This window comes from Astatotilapia calliptera, chromosome 22, assembly GCF_964374335.1.
Source record: "Astatotilapia calliptera chromosome 22, fAstCal68.1, whole genome shotgun sequence".
Taxonomy (NCBI): Eukaryota; Metazoa; Chordata; class Actinopteri; order Cichliformes; family Cichlidae; genus Astatotilapia; species Astatotilapia calliptera.
This window is the reverse complement of record NC_137442.1, coordinates 2656631-2676146: the sequence shown is the minus strand read 5'-3', so window position 1 is coordinate 2676146 and position 19516 is coordinate 2656631. Positions and strand designations below refer to the sequence as shown.

Here is a 19516-nt window from a genome sequence, read left to right as displayed (position 1 = left end):
TGTTCAAGGTTGAAGTTTTGAAGGAGCACAAAAGATGCTCAAAAATGCAAATGCATGAATAAATATCCTGATTTCCACTTTTGGGTGGATTTAGCTCTGTACCTTCAGAGCTGCACACTGTTGATAAGTGGAGTGCACAAGTGCATTATCTGCCACAGCAATAGATTAATGTGGGTAAATGCACTTTGGTACATAAATCCCTCTCTGAGTCCAGCTGTGGCTGTGAAACGATGTCATCTGTGGTGATTATTTATATTTACTTGTGTCTGCGGCGTCGGCTGTGTGTTTGTCAGGCGTGTCGCAGGAAGCATTTCCACGCTGTTAATCAGCAGTGTGACAGCAGACAGATGATGCTGCATCTGCTGAAGTCTAATTATGTATACGCAGACAAACACACACAGTCAGCTTATGTTTGATTTAATCACACACTGACACATGAACTGTGTTCCACTCACACTGCTGTCATTAGCAGCTTTATGAGATACCCTGCAGCAGAAACACTCGAGAGCTGAACTCTTCAGCGTTTACTCATCTGACTCCAAATCTGCAGCTATTGGCAGATTGTACAGTGATATTAATTTTTCGCTTGCATCAGGCAGACCTATTTCTGGACGTTTTCCCAGGAGTCGCAGTGTTTGTACTCACACTGCAGGCGCAAGGAAGTCAAAATGAAAAAGAGTGAAAATGAGTTGTTCGCTCTTTGTGGCCTAAAAAAGAAAGACACAAAGTCACCAGTACAGCGGCTGCACGAGGCTGCGGTCCTCCCCACACGCCAGGAGGCAAAATGATTTGAAGGCTGGGAAAATAGAGGTTAGTTCTTAGATGCTTGCTGCTGGGAGGAATGTAAAGTTTGGTTCAAGAGGAGAACAGCAAAGGTTCTGTCAGCTCTAATGTAAAAGACCCTGAAGCTGTTTTCACACAGAGTATTTCAGGTCAGAGGAAACGTTTCATCTTTGGTTTGTTTCTGTTGTTTTAATCTTTAATATTTCTGCGTTCAGAAACATTAATGATGAGTTCAGAGTCGTGCTGCTTTTCAGGAACGTTTTAGTTCCACAAATTCAAACCTGTGAGTTTCCAAGTGTCAGAGCAAACGCTTTGTTCCTGTATTGTTACTTTTATTGTGAAAAACGGTGCTTAATGTAAGTAACAGTCCATTTTATCTCTAACTTGGATTTTCCTTTGACACGTACACTCTGCATGAATGCAAAATCCCAACTAGTCTGCAGACTTACCTGCAGATTTATCGGCCACCTCAGCAATGCTCTGTCACGCTCTGCTTCTGATGTGGGGCTCTGGATCTAATCTCACCCGCTCGAGACTCTGCTCGAGTCGCTTTGGCTTACAGTGCCATCAAATTGCACTCAGAAGCTGCTCTCTGCTCCACGTCGTTTGAAATGGCTCCAGAGCAAAGCTGCACTCAGCTGAGGAAGAGGGCAGGAAGTCAGCAGCATTCTCAAACACTTCTGCTGATTTTTAGTCGAGTCGTCACAGACGTGTTCCCAGTGTGTTCCCAGTGTGTTCCCAGCGTGTTCCCAGCGTGTTCCCAGCGTGTTCCCAGCGTGTTCCCAGCGTGTTCCCAGCGTGTTCCCAGCGTGTTCCCAGCGTGTTCCTGTGGTTAGCCTCTGTGGGCAGCTCAGCTGCCAGCTTTCAGTGTAGCCAGGGCATCTCCACACAGCAGATGGTGTTCTGTGTGCCCTCCATTGTTTATGAATGTAAACACATTACTGATGGTTTTCAGATTGCGTTTTAATAAATGCAGTATTTATTCTGTCCTTCTCGTGGTCTGTTTCTCTGCATCCAGTCCAAGCCTGCACAAACTCAGCAGTATTACCTGAACTGCAAACGGGAACCAAAGATGTTGTGATCCTACATATTTATGTCGCACATCTGTTGACAGAGATTAAACACGGTGTACACACGTGTGGCCTTCACCCTCCCAGTTTGATGAAACTGGAGGTATCGCCCTCTGAGACACTCAAACTGAACGCTGGCCTCTCTGATCAAAGAAGTGTTGAAAGCTGCTGAGATCAAAGTGTGTTTAATGAAGGCCCAGCCTTTCACAGCAGACTGTACCGCCGTGCTCCTCAGATTAATCTGTTATAGGTTCATTGATCAGCTCTAAGATTAAAGGTCTCACTGGCTGGACCTGCTCAAAGCTTTTATTTAGTTTTGGTTAACTTTAGAGATCAATTAGTGCTTTATAATAATTAGGCTTAAGGTCAGGTTTGAGCTTTTTTTAAGTGTATCATCTGTCAGGGGAAATTATTGCTGCCAGAGCACAAAATCTGCAATTCATAATGCTGCTGAAGTACACAGAGTTTATTATCATTTCTTTCTCTTTTCTCTTTGCATGGACTTCTTTAAAAGTAAAAGTGTAAATACTCACTCTATGAATTACTAATGAAGTGTGACACTCTCGATGAACACAATAAATTGTGAGACACAAGCTCCTGAGATGTTTGCATAATGAAAACTCCAGTGATTGTGTGAAGAGCGAGGCGGCCCTGCGTGCGAGTATAATCAGAACATTATCTGAATAAATCACATCGGATTGAACCTGCAGCTCCACCAGATCCTCTCATTGACATTCAGTGGATATCCCACGCACACACACGCACATCAGGTATTCATATCTTGTGGGGACAGCCCCTAACCCTAACCATGAAAAATGAATACCTAACATAACCATAGCTCTCAAAAATGCCTTCAGACTTGTGGGAACCAGGATTTTGGTCCCCATAAGGGCTGTTGGTCCCCACAAGTATAGTAAACTTCCAATTTGTGGTCCCCACAAATATATAAATACGCGCTCGCACTCTTCGCCTGACGTGCTGCCTTCAGGCCTGAAAGCTGTGAACTGAAAACGTCTCCGCTGCAGCCAGACGGGCCTCTCCAGAGATGTTCCTCCACAGGAAACTTGGGTCCAATTAAACCAGAAGTCGATGTTTGCTGTCTGCACCAGTTTGAGGTCTGAAGTGCACAGTGTAACTGGTCAGAATGGGACCCCGAATGAGTGATTCCAGCGATCCCAGTCTGTCTGCACGCGCAGAGAACATGCTCTCGATCGTGAGGTTGACTGAATTTAATCGGGTGAAGTTTGGGATTTTTGCAGACTTGTTCCCAGAACTACTCAACCTCAGTTATTTGTCACAAAGTACAAATGTACAAACCTGTAAGTGGAATAATTAAGTTCTTTTCTGCACACCACAACAGAGTATAACAGAACTATACGGTTGCAGACCTCATGATCAAACATTCATTCTTGTTTTACTTCTTTGAAGTCTGCCTAAAAGGCCAGTGTGTAGCTGGTGTATTGTAACTAATTTGTTCTTGTTTCAACGTCTAACACACAAAAAACGTCTATTTGACTAAAACTGAGCACTAACCTGAGGGGCAGTACTTCTTCCACGCTCGCGTCCACTCCTCTGTGCAGAATGTGGTCACATGTCACCTCGACTGATTTGGTGACATTCCAGTTTATTCTGACCGAGCTGACATCAGTCTTTATATCAAAGTACTGCAGACCAGTGCTGGTGGTCGTAGCATTGTTGCATCTTTTTACGGTGTTTTAGTGTTTCTAGCAAAGGCTGCAACATTAAAACATGTAGTTATCCGGTCATGCACACCCTTAATCATAATGCCCTGCTGATGAGTCCATATGGTCAGACGAAACTTGGCAGGTACTCGGGCATCTACGCAGCGCCTCGAGCTCACCATCTGATGATATTCATGCCACTTGGACACAAGTACGTCCCAGCAAACTCACATATGCTGACAGCACAAAAAGCCGTTCAGTTGGCGGGAAACACTGCAGAATTCTCAAATATCTCAGAGTTCAGTTGGTTTTCTGGTCATTTGCTTGAATTTTAATGAGCATCAGTCAGTTCGCTTGATTGGCAGGATCACACATTCACGTCTCAGCCTCTCACCTGTCGTTCCTTTTTAATATTACACCTCCAAAATAAAGCCAGCAGTGCTTTCCATGCCTGCGAGGGATCGACTGCTGCTGTTGTAGTGGAAGCTGTCAGTGCTGATGTGTGAGAGGCTCTCCTTACACTTCAGAGGCATCCTGTTGTGTTAAAGATGAGTGAAGAGTGACATTTTGTACCTGTTACATTCCTTCACACCCTTCAGCCGAGTTACTTCCTGGATGAATGTTGTTGCTAAGGCCTGGCCTCGCTGACTGGAACGGGATTTTGTTGCTTGGCAACTTTGGCTTATTGAGCTTTCAGTGAGGAAGCAGAAGGAAGCGTCGGATCCTTCGGAGAAGCTTTAATTTGTAGACGCTGGTTTCCTCAGCTGAAGGATTTCTTTTTCTTGCAGTATGAATGTTTTTTCTTTTTCCTCGTGAGAAGTTGTTCAGAGTCAAATACAAAGGCTGGAGGTTTGTGGTAATTGGATGTTAGGTTGAATAAGGAGGGCACAGGCTTTCTTTTATTCTATTTTCTCCTCTTCAACTAAACTAAGCAGCTACAGGATGTTTCTAAGATCAGGGATGTGGATCCCATCAGCCCAGTTGCTGGCACTGGTTTCCTGCATATCCAAATCAAATATTGATCATCGGTCTTGAACATTTCACTGCCCTCCCAGTTAAAACTGAACATGGAGCAACATTTAAGTTTCCATCCAGTTTACTAAATCAAACTAAAGAAGGTTATCCACAGCTCATGTTCGTGTCCATGATCTTTTATTGTTTGTGCTTTCTGATCATGTTCTGTGTGTGGCTTTAAAACGAGAAACAGAAAATGAAGGAAATAATCTTCATTTTCTTTCCCTCAGCTGATTGTTTCGGGCTGACAGAAATAAAATATTGTTCTTATTACTTCTCTTCATCTGCTTATCTTATGACAGCGGCAGAGAAAACATGTATCTGTGATACCAGCGATACATTAATGCTGCCTCAGTCTGAGGAGGCTGCGAATCATTGTTTGTGTGAGGTTGCACACATTTAAGGATATAAACTTATTAAACAATTATTTTTGGGGAAACGAGTCTAACCTGAGGCTTCTTGCCTCACAGTCCCTCAGAGCCGAGGGTGCACAGAGAAAACTGTCTGCTCTAAGAACAGGAGGAAAACTTGGTGAAGCTAGTGTGTGAGGAGCATACAGACGCACAGGCAGAGGTCGGGAAATTGATGCGTCGCAGTAATCGACCCGCTCCTGTAATTGGACTCTGGCCGAGAGTGCGGTCTGCTCCAGTGGCACACTTCTGTCGAGTTATCTCAGCGTCTCTCGAGGGCGCTCCACACACCAGCCAGTCTGCTGCTCCTCGCACCAATTAAGGTGAGAGGACCAAACCAACACGTGAGATTAGCCAGTCTGTGGATGGACGTCAGAAAGCCGCTCTCGCAGAGTTTCAGTGAATCTGCTGGTAGTTAACTGTGGTTTTTATGCATTATTTTCATATTTGAAGCCCTTTGATACCTGAGTTTGTGGCTGTTAGAGAGCAGCAGAAACAATATCAAGTTTGGGGGGAAAAGAACGTTATTTGGAAACAGGATTTCCTTCTCGATGGCTCGGTGGTGCAGCGGTTAGCGTTGTTGCCTCACAGTAAGAAGCTTCTGTTGTGTGGAGTTCTCCCTGTGCCTCCGTTGGTTTTCTCCGAGGACTCCAGCTTTCCTCTCACCGTCCACAGGCATCAGCGTTAGCTTAGTCATTGTGAACGTGCTGTGAGTGGACACCTGTCCCTGTGTTAGTCCTGCAATGCAAGTAAATGACCAGCTGCTGTGGCTGGTGACAGACCCACCCAACTCAGAGTGGGAATCCACTGCGCAGCATACACAGCATGAGCCATAAACACAAAAGTGGCCTCGTCTTGGTGTTTTAACTCGATTTAAATTCCTTTTGGTTTATATTTGCATAAATGAAACGTGGGGTGGTGGTGTGAGCGTTTAATCATTGCACCTCACACTGATGAGCTCCATGATTAAAGTTGAAGTTCTAAAGAAGTGCATGCGTGTCTCTGGCTGCGTCTCCATGCTGCTGCAGACACTTGAAGTCAAACCTCAGCAGTTAATGAGTGAAACTCTGATTTTCTCTTTGCTTTTTTTTTGTTCTCAGATGAAGTGGAGCCCTCGCCGCCGACGGCAGCCCAGATCAGATACGGTGAGAGATTAAAACAAACACACATACGTGTGCGCGCACACACACGTGTGTATTTATATGCTGCTTACCCTAACCATAACCGAACTGTGACCCTGACACTAAAACCACATTTTGAGTCTCAAAAATGCTTCAAATTTGTGAGGACCGGCTTGTGTGTCCTCACAAGTGACTGTCATTGGTCACCGGGACATTAAAAATGCATGCACAGAATCACCAATCAGACAGATTTTAATGATACTGTATAAAAAAGATGGACGTAACCGATTAATTCTGCCTGTCCTGTGAGGGGAGGAGTGAAGAGTGGCTGCTTTCCCGACTGAGCCGAAGGACACGGCTAACGACATGTCTTTAGCTAATAAGCAGACCTTCTTTATCGTCTGTCCAACTCAAACTGGGACTGAAATTCACAAAATGAAGATAATTTTGAGCCCATGATCATGTTTACCGAGGTCACGAATCAAGCGAGCCAGAGGAGTCGCCTCCTGCTGGTGATTAGAAGGAGTGCAGGTTTAAGACACTTTGCCCTGGACTGTCTTTGAATGCTTCCCACATATAATGTCTCGAATAGAAATATGAAGTTAAAATCAATAATTAGCTTTATTAACTATTCTGCTGTTACAGTGGATGCTGCTCTTATCAAAGATGATCAGTTAGTCTTCTTTAAAAGAAGCAGCCTTAAAAAGCAGATATTCGCAAAGCCTTGAACTGAAGGGCGTCACCGAGGCCAGGTTTAAGATGCATAAGGACTGTTTTGTCTGAGTGATGCAAAGATAATCTTACAGAGCCAGTTAATATAAATATGCAGGTGGAAATGAGCAGAACGGGTCTCCTGTAAACAAACCGTTATCACAGATACAGGGAAGCTGTTCACTGTGCAAATTATTCCAAGTTACATTCAAATAAATCTGTTCTGTGCTTTCCACGTTTCTCATTTTCCTTCTGTTAATTTGCAGTTTTACTCCACAACGCCATCCCCTTTGTTGGATTTGGCTTTCTGGATAATGCCATCATGATTGCAGCAGTAAGTATTTGAATCTCATTTTGCAGGAATTAGTCGCCTGTAGTCTTATCTCTGCATTAAGGCTGTAATTTCCTTCTGTCTGCTCTTCCCGATGTGCTAACTCTGAGTCGGGATGAGCGTTTCACCTCTTTCTCTTTCATTCTCCAGGGAACTCAAATCGAACTTTCCATCGGAGTCACTCTGGGGATCTCCACCATGGCTGGTAAGAGCCGAGCGGCGATGAGTCGCGTAAACCTAAAATGACTTCGTTATCTTGTTGGCCTTCTTGAGCTCATTTCTAATGAATATTTTAATTGATTAATGTAGAAAGTTTTGATTGGATAACCAAGCAAAGCAACTTTCTGCTCCCATTTCTCATGCGTGACATGATTCATTTCTCCGCTTTACAGCAAATATGTGTTAATATATGTACATATGAACCCTCAAATCCCTGATTTATGAAACTCCACTGAGGAGCGTTCCCACTCGAATAGCCGGTAGAAGCTGCGAAGCTTTGATGGATGAGGAGGAGAGGAGGGTGTGGCCACATCAAAACCTTCACCTTCGATCAGAGTTGAGTTTTCTCTGTTTTCAGCCTCATGCAGTGAAAATCTGTCGATCTCAGCAAATCTTTTTATATCGTTCAGGGTCGTTCAGTGTGCACCTCAGCCTGGCCGTAGGGTCTCGCAGTACAGGGTGATACTTTAAAACTACAAATATCTAACTCCAGTAATTATCTTTATAGTAGTCTGAAACAGTAGATCGTAATCTTAATGTTCGCAGCGCCATAAAAAGAGGAAAAAGGAGGAGAGGAAGAAGCTCGTTAGCTGCTCCCAGCGTGGCTGTAAAAACGCCGCTGAAGCAGACGACAGATAAGACTGAGAAACTGTTTCTGCTGGGAACGTCTCTCAGCACATGATGCTGGTGCTTATCTCAGGTTATGGGAAATGAACTTTTAGCATTCGTAATAAAAAACAACCAAAGCCAAAGATGCTGAGAAACGTTTTTTTGTTTACCAGATAAAGTGAGATTTGAGATTGAATGTCAGGACAACATGTGGACTACAGAGTGGATCTTAAGTCAAAATATCACCACGAATTTAAGGCTGGTGTCCTGAAACTTCTCCATGTGCCTGCCTGCTGACATGAGTCAAATGGCTGCATTGCCACCTCAGCATGCAGTCAAGTCTTGCTAGTGACCTACTAATTGCAGCACGGACACTTGAAAGTTTCAGGACACCAGCCCTGGAGGACTGGAGTTTGAGAGGCCTGGTGCAGAGTTTACAGAACTCCTTCCATTTCCTAAGTGAACACCTAAGTGAAAGTTACAGGATGCGCAGCTTCTTCCCGGTGATATCTAGCAAAGTTCAGGGCTTCAGTGAAGGAAAACAACTTGTATTTAGTCTGAAATGGGCAGCAGTCCACCCCCCTGTGCCACTGGCATTAAAGCAATAACAACAGAGCAGCCCAGCAGGAAAGTCATAAGTTGATGTAGTTCTAAACGAGGAGATAAAGGAAGCACAATCCTTCCAGAAAATCATCCTGTCACCAGGTTAGAGTCCCACATAAAATCCTCCCAGGTGTGATTGCTTTCACAGCACCTGCAGTGTTGGCTTCTCCATCAGGCTTCACCTGGAAGACGTTTTTATTGCTTGCGCAGCTCCCGCGCCGCCACCAGCGCTTACACTTGATTCTACAGAATTGTTGCCGCTTATTGCGACAGATCCCGCCGTCACCCCGTCTCCTGTTGCGGTTCTCAGTTTGGGTTTTTATTGCTCTGCGAAACCATAAAGGCACCCGAGCTCGCCTTCTCCCCCCTCTTCCCCGCGCGATTATTCAGTTTCCATGGATACCTGGCTCCATTTTCCTCTGCAAAGTGCAAATCGGAGGCTGAAGACGGGCTGTAGATCAATAGCTCTGCTGTGACGTCTCCATCCATCCAGGCTCTGACGCGTCCGCGTCATCGCTGTCCACCCTGCAGGGTTTATGTTAGATTTTGGGGGCTGGCACCTTTGACTCCCGTGTCTTCTCCCAGCTCTGGGTGAAACAAGGCCAGCTAGTTTCACCGTCTCACCTCCTCTTGGCCATCAAGGAGCTTCTCTTTGAGGGGAAGGTGTCCATCTGGACTTTCAGCTCCTGCAGGAACGTTCGTGCACGTTCAGCTTCAAGCTTCGTCTCTTTTTAATCCTCCAGATTCCCTGAAGGCAAAACAAACACGCTTTATAGTTTCAATGAACAAATGCATTTTCCTCCACGCTGCAGTCCACAGCGTTAATTATTCAGAGCTGTGGTGTACTGTCAGTGAGCTGGAGTTGTTGCAAAGCCGATTTTGCTGACAGTGAAACCATGAAAGCAGAAGACAAAGAAGCTGACGGGAGTCTTTTCCAAAGGTGCTCTTTGATCCTCGAAAACCTTCACTCCTTCTCGCTCCTGCTGATTCCCCTGTTTCTGCTTTGATGTGTTGTTTGGACACTCGCTCTGCTTTTTCATCATTAGTGAGTATGCAGAGATGTATGTGGGCCACTTGGCACTGCACACTTGTAGGTATATGCACTTATCTGTTCAGGGCGTGATGTGTGGGTGGGTTTCTAAAGGCTTCCTTAAAAAGGAGCTTGTTGTCGAGGGAAGCGTGCGTCCTCAGCATCAGGTAAATGTTTGTGCTGTTAGATTTGAACTTTAATCAGCTGTCAGTTTCCTGCAGGAGAAACAGATGCCTGAATATTTCCTGCAGCTCCTCTTGGGGGATGCTGTAGCACTCCCGGACCAGATGGGATGTAAAATCCCTGCATCGAGACTTTTCCCCGGAGTCTTTCTCAGGTGGAAGCGTCTGTAAAAGAGTTAAAAGGACACATCCGGGAAGATCTTCTTCACACTCCATCTCCCCCACACGCCGTGGGTGTAATTAGGATGTTTGGAGAAGCAAGCAGTGCGTTAGGATTTATGTAACATGCATTAAATACAGAAAAAGGAGGACGATGTCACAGATGGTGATCACGGTACTTTTTAATCTGTTATTTGGATGCTTTAGCTGTATTCAAATGTGGCTCAGATTCATCTTTACAATTAAATAAGTATGGGAGCTTACTTTAAATTAAATGATTAATGGGGAAATTAGGACATTTTATCATGATAAAAGTTTAATCAAAAAAAGTCCGGATAAAAGTCCGAGCATTAATCGAGAGTTTCATTATTGTGCAAAAATGCACTTTGTTCCAAAACTCATTGAAAAAAGAAAGAAGTCTGCTGAGTGTGGGAAACATCAGGCTGTTTACAGAAGATAAACAATCTCCTGCGTACTCACCGCGCTGCTTCCAAGCACCGGGCATCCGGTGTGAAATGTTGGTCAGATCAAACATGTGGATCAAAGTAATGAAGTTGATGAGCCGTGCGATGAAGATATGGGAAAAAGCTGTTGAAGAGAGGCGGCTGTCAGCGAGCAGCGGTGTGGCTTCATGCTGAGATGTGAAGTTTGAGGGTGAGGCTGGAGGAGTACAGAGAAGGAGCTTCACTGTGACGATGGTACTGCGTGAGGAGGTCAGCGTGGCGGAGACGTATGTGAGAGTGGTGCAGGACAGGTATGAGGACAAAGAGACGGTGGTGAGGTTTAACGTAGTGATGGACAGGCTGATGGATGAGGTCAGGCAGGAGTCTCTGTGGACTGTGTGCAGGTAACACTGATCTGTAGTGGTGAGGGATGCTGATGCTGGAGCTGCCAGGCAGGAGGAGTGGAAGACCTCACAGGAGCGTTTAGGCATTAGGAGAGAGAGCAGCCAATAGGAAAAGGAGAAACAGTCTCAGCAGACGTCCAGTTAATGCACTGCTGCTAAATCAGACCCAGTGTTTTATCAGCAGCACTGACATCATCAGTGAGAACGACACTGCACTGGAACACATGAGTGATGGTTTCAGATGTACATGATTCATGACTCCTTATTCCATTCATCGTTTTCCATTTCCTGCATTTCTGATCGTCTTTGATATAAGAAATTACACTTTGCTTATTTCTCTGGTTTTTGAGCTGAATAAAGAATTTCAAAGTGTTTTAACGCCGTGAAAAGCAGAAGCAGAGTCTCAGCCTGACTTCTTGTCACACTTCCTGATGCGACTAAGACGAGTGCGACCTCGACTCACTTCCCTGTCGATGCACTTTTGGGTCCAGAAAAGATCAGATGAAGCTTTCACTGAATTGGGAAGTTTGTGCGTGTATGTGTGTGTGTGTGTGTGTGCATGTGCGTCCGTGTGTGTGCGTGCGTGCGTGCATGTATGTGTGCGAGTGTGTGTGTGTGCATGTGCGTGCATGTATGTGTGTGTGCTTGCGTGCGTGTGTGTGTGCTTGCGTGCGTGTGTGTGTGTGCGTTCGTGTGTGTGCATGTGTGTGTGTGTGTGTGTGTATGTGTGTGTGTGTGTGTGTGTGTGTGTGTCCGTGTGCATGTGCGTGCATGTATGTGTGCTTGCGTGCGTGTGTGTGTGTGCGTTCGTGTGCATGTGTGCATGTGCGTGCATGTATGTGTGAATGAGTGCTTGTGTGTGTGTGTGTGCACTGCACAGCCACTAACAACTCCAACATCATTGTGAAGTTTGCGGACGACACTACAGTGGTGGGTCTTATCACCAACGGTGATGAGACGGCTTACAGGGAGGAGGTCAGCGCCCTGACCCACTGGTGTCAAGACAACCATCTCACCCTCAACGTCGCAAAGACAAAGGAGTTGATAGTGGACTTCCGGAGGTGCAGAGAAGTACACACCCCCATCACCATCAACGGCGCTGCTGTGGAGAGAGTGAGCAGCTTCCGCTTCCTTGGTGTACATCTGGCTGAGGATCTTACGTGGTCAGTACACACAAACAAAACAGTGAAGAAGGCGCAGCAGCGCCTCTTCTTTCTCAGGAGACTGAAAAGATTCGGCATGAGCCCCCGCATCCTCAGGACCTTCTATCACTGTGCCATTGAGAGCATCCTCACTGGATGCATCACCACCTGGTACGGCAACAGCACCGCTTACAACCGTAAAGCTCTCCAGAGAGTAGTGCGGTGCTCTGAACAGATAATTGGAGGAGGCTTCTCTCCCTCCAGGACATCTACAGGAAGCGGTGCCTGAGGAAAGCGGGGAGGATCATCAAGGACTCCAGTCACCCCAGCCATAAACTGTTCAGACTGCTTCCATCAGGAAGGAGGTTCTGCAGCATCCGGTCCCGTACCAGCAGACTGAGAGACAGCTTCTTCCATCAGGCCATCAGACTGCTGAACACGTCATAGACACCTCAGCTTCACTACTGGAACTTCAACATTATGCACTACACACTGTATATAAATGCCACTTGTTTTGCACATGTCTCAACTCTGTATATTTTTATATATTTTATTTATTGTTGACTCTATTTAATTTGTAAAATATGTGTATGCACACACACACATAGAAAAACATTTAGTATACACATCCAGAAATTATTTTATTTATTTTATTTATTTTTGCATATACTATTATATATTGTACATATATTTATTAGTTTCAGATGTAGCCATTCGTATATTTTGCTTGTTTACATTATTGTATTTTGCACAACTCTGTTGCTTGTGAAGATCGCACACAAGAATTTCACTCACATGTGCTGTACCAATGTACCTGCACATGTGATGTGACAATAAAAGTGATTTGATTTGAGTGCGTGTGTGCATGTGCGTGTGTGCATGTGCGTGTGTGCATGTGCGTGTGTGCATGTGTGCATGTAAGTGTGCATGTGCGAGTGCATGCATGTATGTGTGCGAGTGTGCGTGCGTGTGTGTGTGCGCGTGTGCGTGCGTGTGTGTGTGTGTGCATGTGCGTGCGTGTGTGTGCATGTGCGTGTGTGCATGTGTGCATGTGCGTGCATGTAAGTGTGCATGTGCGAGTGCATGCATGTATGTGTGCGAGTGTGCGTGCGTGTGTGTGTGCGTGTGCGTGCGTGTGTGTGCGTGTGTGTGCATGTGCGTGTGTGCGTGCGCATGTGCGTGTGTGCGTGCGCATGTGTGCATGTGCGTGCGTGCATGTGTGCATGTGCGTGCATGTAAGTGTGCATGTGCGAGTGCATGCATGTATGTGTGCGAGTGTGTGTGTGTGTGTGTGCATGTGCGTGTGTGTGTGTGCATGTGCGAGTGCATGCATGTATGTGTGCACGCATGCGTGCGTGCGTGTGCACGTGCATGTATGTGTGTGTGTGCATGTGAGTGCATTTATGTGTGCGAGTGTGCATGCATTTGTGTGCGAGTGTGCATACGTGTGTGTGTGTGTGTGTAATGTGTCAGGCTTAAGTTGTGTTTGATGGACGTCAGCACAGCAGTGAGCAGATTTCCTTCAGAGATTTTGGCGCCTGGCCTCCCAGAGGAACTTGATGGTTATCAGATTTCTGATTCAGTCTGAATAAACCTCGTGTTTCTGTGAGAGTCTCAGGAGGAGTTTGGTTTTTCTGAAACTATAAAGCTTCTTAAAGTCTGTTAAAGTTCTGGGAATGAGAAGATGACTTAGGAGCGTCTGAAAGAGATCGATACTGTTCACAGAAATCACAAATGACGCCGTTATTTTCATAATTAGATATTAAGATCTGCATAAATCAAATCATTGAGTTTCACAAATCCTCAGCATTTCTTTTCTGTGTGTCTGATGCATTTGTGTCTGTCACTGTGCTCGCTGTTGTTCTTTGTGAGAGCAGCAGAAACCAAAGTGTGTGCCTCTTTGTGTTTGCAGCGGCGGCTCTGGGGAACCTGGTTTCAGATCTGGCGGGGCTCGGGTAAGCAGCATCTTTATAAACGGCCTCTGAGGCTTTTCGGTTTATTCTGGGCGAACTGTGTGAAGTCTGTTTAAAGCAAGTTAGAACTGCTCAAAGATTTCAATCAATGACGTGAAGTTTGTCCTGTTGTGTTTCTGTTTTTGTAGTTTGGTGATTTTTCTGTGTTAAATACCTTTTATTTTCTTATTTATCTGTAGTAAAAGGTTTACACTGTAACTAAAGTCTGACATCATCTTTGAAAGGACGGTTTTGTGTTGAAGAAGGTGTGCAGTCAGCAGATGTCTTCACACAGGAGATGTGAAGCTTCTCTGTGTTTCAGTTTTAATCAGTCTGAATGAAAAACAGATTTTTAGCTGTTGATCTGATCTGGTTTAGTTTTAATCGTTACTCCGGCACTAAAACATCCAAAAATACACACATGTTATGAGCTCTTCCTGTTTTCCGGGTTTGAAAATGAAACTGTTGAGTGTGTGTGTGTGTGTATATATAGTGTTTATGTTAACAGGATCTTCACTTCAGAGGCTCAAACTTTGCTGTTCGGCCTTTTTAATTGCGCTAACAGTTGTGCAGAAGAAGGCTAGCCTTATCCCGAGTGTGTAGTTCAGCACAAATGTCGAGGCAGAATCACCTGGATGAGTGATGAAACATTTCTCCCACTGAAAACGCTGAAGCCACATGAACAGAACAAACTGTCTGGGATTTCCTATTCCTATTACTGTGACCTCTGACCCCTGTAAGCCTCAGCTGAGCTGGGATGTGAGCTGGCTGCACGCTCCCTTTGGTTGGTTGAGCAGTTATGGAAGTTTTTACTTGGTTTGAATAACGTCTGGAAGAAGACAAAGCTGCTAAACCAGCATCCAAAGCATGCAAAGCGTTGGCACTGAATGCTGGCAAACTTGATCTGCATCGGCCCGTTTCGCAGATTTCAGTTTCTGCAGGAATTATCGCAGACGTCTCCACAGCTGATGTCCCCAAAACTGGGCAACTCGCACATGAAGGACATGGATGGAAAACCACGAGCACGTGTTTTATTTTTGGGTGAAGTGATGTCACTAAATGCCTGTGCAGCGATTAACACACATTTGTTGTCTGTGTGAAGTCTTGCAGGTTATGTGGAGGTTCTGGCCTCCAAACTGGGGATGCAGGTTCCAGATCTGACGCCCAAGCAGGTGGACATGTGGCAGACCAGGCTCAGCTCTCACATGGTGAGGTTTTTCCTTTGGGTCTTATTTTTAAATCCTCTTCATGTTCTTATTCGTAGTGGCAACAAAAGAGGGATAATGGGAAGGAAGAGGAAGCAGGAGTTCATGCTTCTTTATCTCAGAGCAAGCAGGGCGCTCCACTTTTCCAGGTTATTAAATAAAGTGTTGATTATAATCAGCTGCACTTATCACAATAGATAATGTTCAAAGGGGCGAAAATGCAGGAAGTTTGTGGTGGAGCCACATGAGTGTTTAAAATAAGGAAACAGAGTTTATTCGTATCAAACAGATCCTGTCAGAGGTGTGTAAGAGCATGAAAGGGAAGCTAAAACTACCGCCTCATGAATAATCCATGTATCCTGAGATAAGAGCATCGCTGCCCAGACTTTCCGAAGCTAGTTTCACCTCTGCACACCCGACTGTTTGAGGATAACAGATTCTGATGATTTCTCCTTCGCCTCCTGCTGCAGGGTAAGGCCATCGGCGTGTCCATCGGCTGTATTTTGGGGATGTTCCCGCTGTTTTTCCTAGGCGACGACGACGAGAAGGAGGACGGCGACGCGCCATCAGGCTCCTCCTAACACGCCACTACATCTTCATAACACTGCTGATGTCACAGCTCTAAGAAAAGAAAAAAAAAGTATTTACAGTCGGACGTTTCTCTGTCATCCTGCTCGGGCGGCGTACAGTTTGAGGGAACGTAATTGGCCGCTGACCGCGACCAGAGTTATTTTTACACCGTCGGCTCCAAGAAAGCGGCATCTGTTGGTTCAGCGGGAGGTTCAAGCTGCGATTCTCATCGATTCTTCATATCAGTCCCATTCCCAGTGTTCTGGGCGCAAAAGCAGAGAGGAAACGGCCGCATAGTTGTTATAATCTTTATGGCTGCAGAGTCCCTGCACGCACATTTTCAGAGTAATTTATTTGCCAAAAAAGAGGAAAAGCACACAATAAATGCCAATAACGTCCACTCGTGACCCCCTGAAAGCCTGCTAGGAGTAACTAGGAGACATAATCCAGGTGATGGGTCACAGTGACGGGTTTCTGCCTGTGCAGAAAGTGTTCTAATAGTCACTGAACCACATCTGTATGGATGTATTGGGACTCATCACTAAAGGAGAAAGCATTAAATATGATTTACTGAAAGCAAAAAGATCCTTATTGATAATTCAGGCTGATTTAAAATCACGATAATGTGAAAAATCTGATGTTGTTGCAGCCCCAGTGTGGATGTGGCTCAGACTGTAAAAGCACGTCTTTGTGACACATCATCTGAAATGAGAATCTGCTCCGCCTCTGTTGAGCAGCACAAATAGAAAACTGGGTTTAATTTAGCAGCTATTCCGCTTTAATCCCACATATCAGTTTATGAATATCCAAAAATCTCTTGCTGATGTTAGCGGTTGGTCATACCTGACCAGGTGAGGCTGCAGATCTCAGTGCACTGCTCGTTACCAGCATGACTTTATCAGTGTTTGTAGTAAAAACTTGTTTAGCTGATCTAGGTCACTGCAGGTGGGCAGCAGGTAGCCGATCGGTGCAGTGCGTGAATTTGCACCGTTAATCAAAACGTTTTAAACATTCAGTTTCATGGCTTATCGAAGGTTTGTCGCTTTGTGCTCCAACCGCATGTTTTCCAACTATTCCAGCACCACAAACGTCCACAATAATGGATTCACTCCTGGACTCTGTTCCCGCTGTCACATCACCAGCTCAGCTCTCCGTGCAGTGTGAAGCTAAAGCGCCCAAATCTGCGAGGAGACCACACGGAAGCTGGGAACAAGTGGAAATTCACAAAGGGATACGAAGTAAAGCTGCAGGAGCAGTTTCAATGGTTTTGCTGCACGCGGTGTTTTGACGCCACATTTCCTTTCACAGTTTCAGCAGTCAGAGGTTGCTTAGCATAAAAAAGGGATCCTGGAGTCTCACGCTGTGATGTGTCCTAATTTTAACCTGATAAAAAGGGAGATGCGGTGCTGGCGGAGACCCTGGAGAGAGAGGCCTGTGCAAAACGAACATACGCGTAACCTTGGTGCTGATTTCGCTGCTTGGCATTTAATCCAGTAGTTTTTTCCCCCCGTATCAGTATGTTAGTCGAGTTCCCAGAAATTCACATGTTCGGCTTTCCTCTCTGCGACTCGGTCCCAGGGGCTGATGGGAAGAATCGATGCTTCTCTGGTGGAACAAAACTTTGATTTCCCTCCCACAGACGGCTCGTGTAAATCCGCCCGGGCAGCTCGGAGGATGGGAAACCCTCTGCAGTCTCAGCACCGCCGGTGTGGTTTATTCTTCCCAGACATCGGCGCTGTAGCAGCGACGAGTGTTTCCCATCCCGACAGCAGAAACACGGACGCGACTGTTTTAGACACTAGCTCACGTTTCGTTTTGATCTCTGATTAATTGGAGGAACAAAAAAAAGAAAAAAGCACAAATTTTTAAATTTTCTCTTCAGCAGACACTTTATACATTTACAGACTTCATCTCCAAAAACACTATTTATTCATGAGTCAAAGCAACAAGTGTTTTGTCACGACTTGCTCTGGAAGCGAGCGGACTTCCCCGTCGAGTCGCCGCCATCCTGCAAATCTGAAAACGTGTCATCTGCTACCTCGAGGAATGATTTCTGTGTTTGCATGAACTTGTGTAGCTCTGTAATCTCGTCAGATGGTTTTTATGAGTGCTTAGAGATGTAGGAGGCGTTCAGTGGCAGCGCACACTCGGGAAACTGAAGTTTCTATTTTCAGCTCTGGGCTCCGTTCTGAGCTTTCCAAGGTCGCTCTGTATCTGTTTGTTTTACTTTCTCCACCATCTTTTCCTTCGTTCTCTCACACGGTCGCTTCACTCGCATCCAGGTTTTCCTTCTTTTTGTTAGCTTTTGTTTGATGACTTGAAGCTGCAGATGGTGCCTGAGAAGGTGCGATTCAAAGTCAGAGAAGTGGCTCAGACTTTGTCACCATTAAACACTCCAGCTGTCGACAGACCTCTAAGGTGCTTCTTATAACGACGCTGAACCCACGTCAGGCGTTTCCTCCTCTTCATCCTCAGACGCCCGCGCCCCCAGCTTCCTGTCTCAGTGTTTTGTTTGCTGCTTGATTTGGGCTTCCACAGTGACTCTTTTCTTATTGATCAGCAGCTTCATCATTTTTAGATTTAACAAACTGTCAGAAATCATCTTATTATTCCAGGAACTGCTGAGACTTACTTGGATAATTCAGATTCTCACATTTTAGAGGCAAAAATCAGATTGTTTTTGTTTCTAATAGGTGAAAATGTCTTTGCCAGCTGCTTAAAACACACAGTGAGTATTTTCAGGCTGTTAGATGTTTAGAAGGACTTCTCTTCCTCCTGCAGTCTTCTATCAGCTCATTCTACATCAGACATCTTTCCCTACGAGGTGCTCGACCTGTCACCCTGTGACAGCTGGGATAGGCTCCACCCCTCTGTTCTCTGCTGGGCTTTGATGTCTGATCAGTGCAATAATGTGCAGTTTTTGTTCAATATGTTTTGTGCAATCCAAAGCAAACTGATGGATAATTAGAGAACGTTGGCTGCGGTGTGGTTCAGCAGTTGCGAGATGAAGGTTGATCCAGGTCGATCATCACAGCATCATTATCTTGTTTTTATCAGCCTTACATTCTTCAGACGTCCTCCCGCCATCACAAGTTTCCTGATAAAAACTGTGATGTGTGGTTTTGAGTCCTGCTGTTTTTCTAGCAGATTATGAAATGTTTGTCTTCAGAGGGACGGAGACGCTTTAAGCACGAATCCCAACGCATCCTCTGAATTAAAGGAATTAAGAGCTGTGAGCTCAGACAGAAATGTTTGCACGGTGTTTTAATGAGGGTTTGGACTCGACTGCAGGAGACATTCAAGTTTGTCGTTGGATTAACTGTAAAAGCCTCGAGGGAAGTGAGCTCTTTGTCTGCCCGTCTCATTAGGACAGATTAGTTAAGTCTGAGTGAACCTGGTAAAACTGAGGATGCTTCAGAGAACTCGTTTGCTTTTCTGTCATCTCATGTTTGTGTTTATTTTACACGAGGAAAAGATTTTAATCAAACTTTGTTTGTTTTGCTTTTTTAAGATGATATTTTCCTTCATTTAATTGTGTGAAGTCATCCTTTGAAGCCTATAAACAAGAAGTTTGTCATGTAAGGCTGTCGGGTAAAGGAATGCTGTGCTGCCATCTGGTGGACAGTCTGGAACAGCCGCTGCGCACTGATGCATGTACAGTATGTACCGAACAACCTGGACTGTTGAAGGATGATGTGTGGATGTATTTTGCAACATTATGTGCAATTAAAACAAAAGTAAATGAATACGAGTGTTTGCTTGTGGCTCTGCAGGTGATGCTTCACTGACCTCTCGTTCATTCATTCATTGGGGACTCCAGGCTGAGCACGCTGCTGCGAGCAGGACTGAGCTCACGTTCATTTGAATCATGAGCTC

General features: G+C 45.3%; 2 protein-coding genes across 2 annotated transcripts in view; one reads left to right on the top strand and one right to left on the bottom strand.

Annotated features, from left to right (window-relative positions):
• tmem65 (transmembrane protein 65) overlaps positions 1-19386 on the top strand; it is a 39533-nt gene extending 20147 nt beyond the window's left edge. The window contains exons 2-7 of the mRNA XM_026156528.2: positions 6060-6104; positions 7058-7125; positions 7273-7327; positions 13826-13868; positions 14968-15073; positions 15541-19386. Coding sequence (XP_026012313.1) covers positions 6060-6104; positions 7058-7125; positions 7273-7327; positions 13826-13868; positions 14968-15073; positions 15541-15651 — 428 coding nt within the window. The 3' untranslated portion in view covers positions 15652-19386. The remainder of the gene's footprint in view (positions 1-6059; positions 6105-7057; positions 7126-7272; positions 7328-13825; positions 13869-14967; positions 15074-15540) is intronic.
• LOC113015304 (uncharacterized) overlaps positions 1-19516 on the bottom strand; it is a 325186-nt gene that overhangs the window by 228230 nt on the left and 77440 nt on the right. The window lies entirely within an intron of this gene.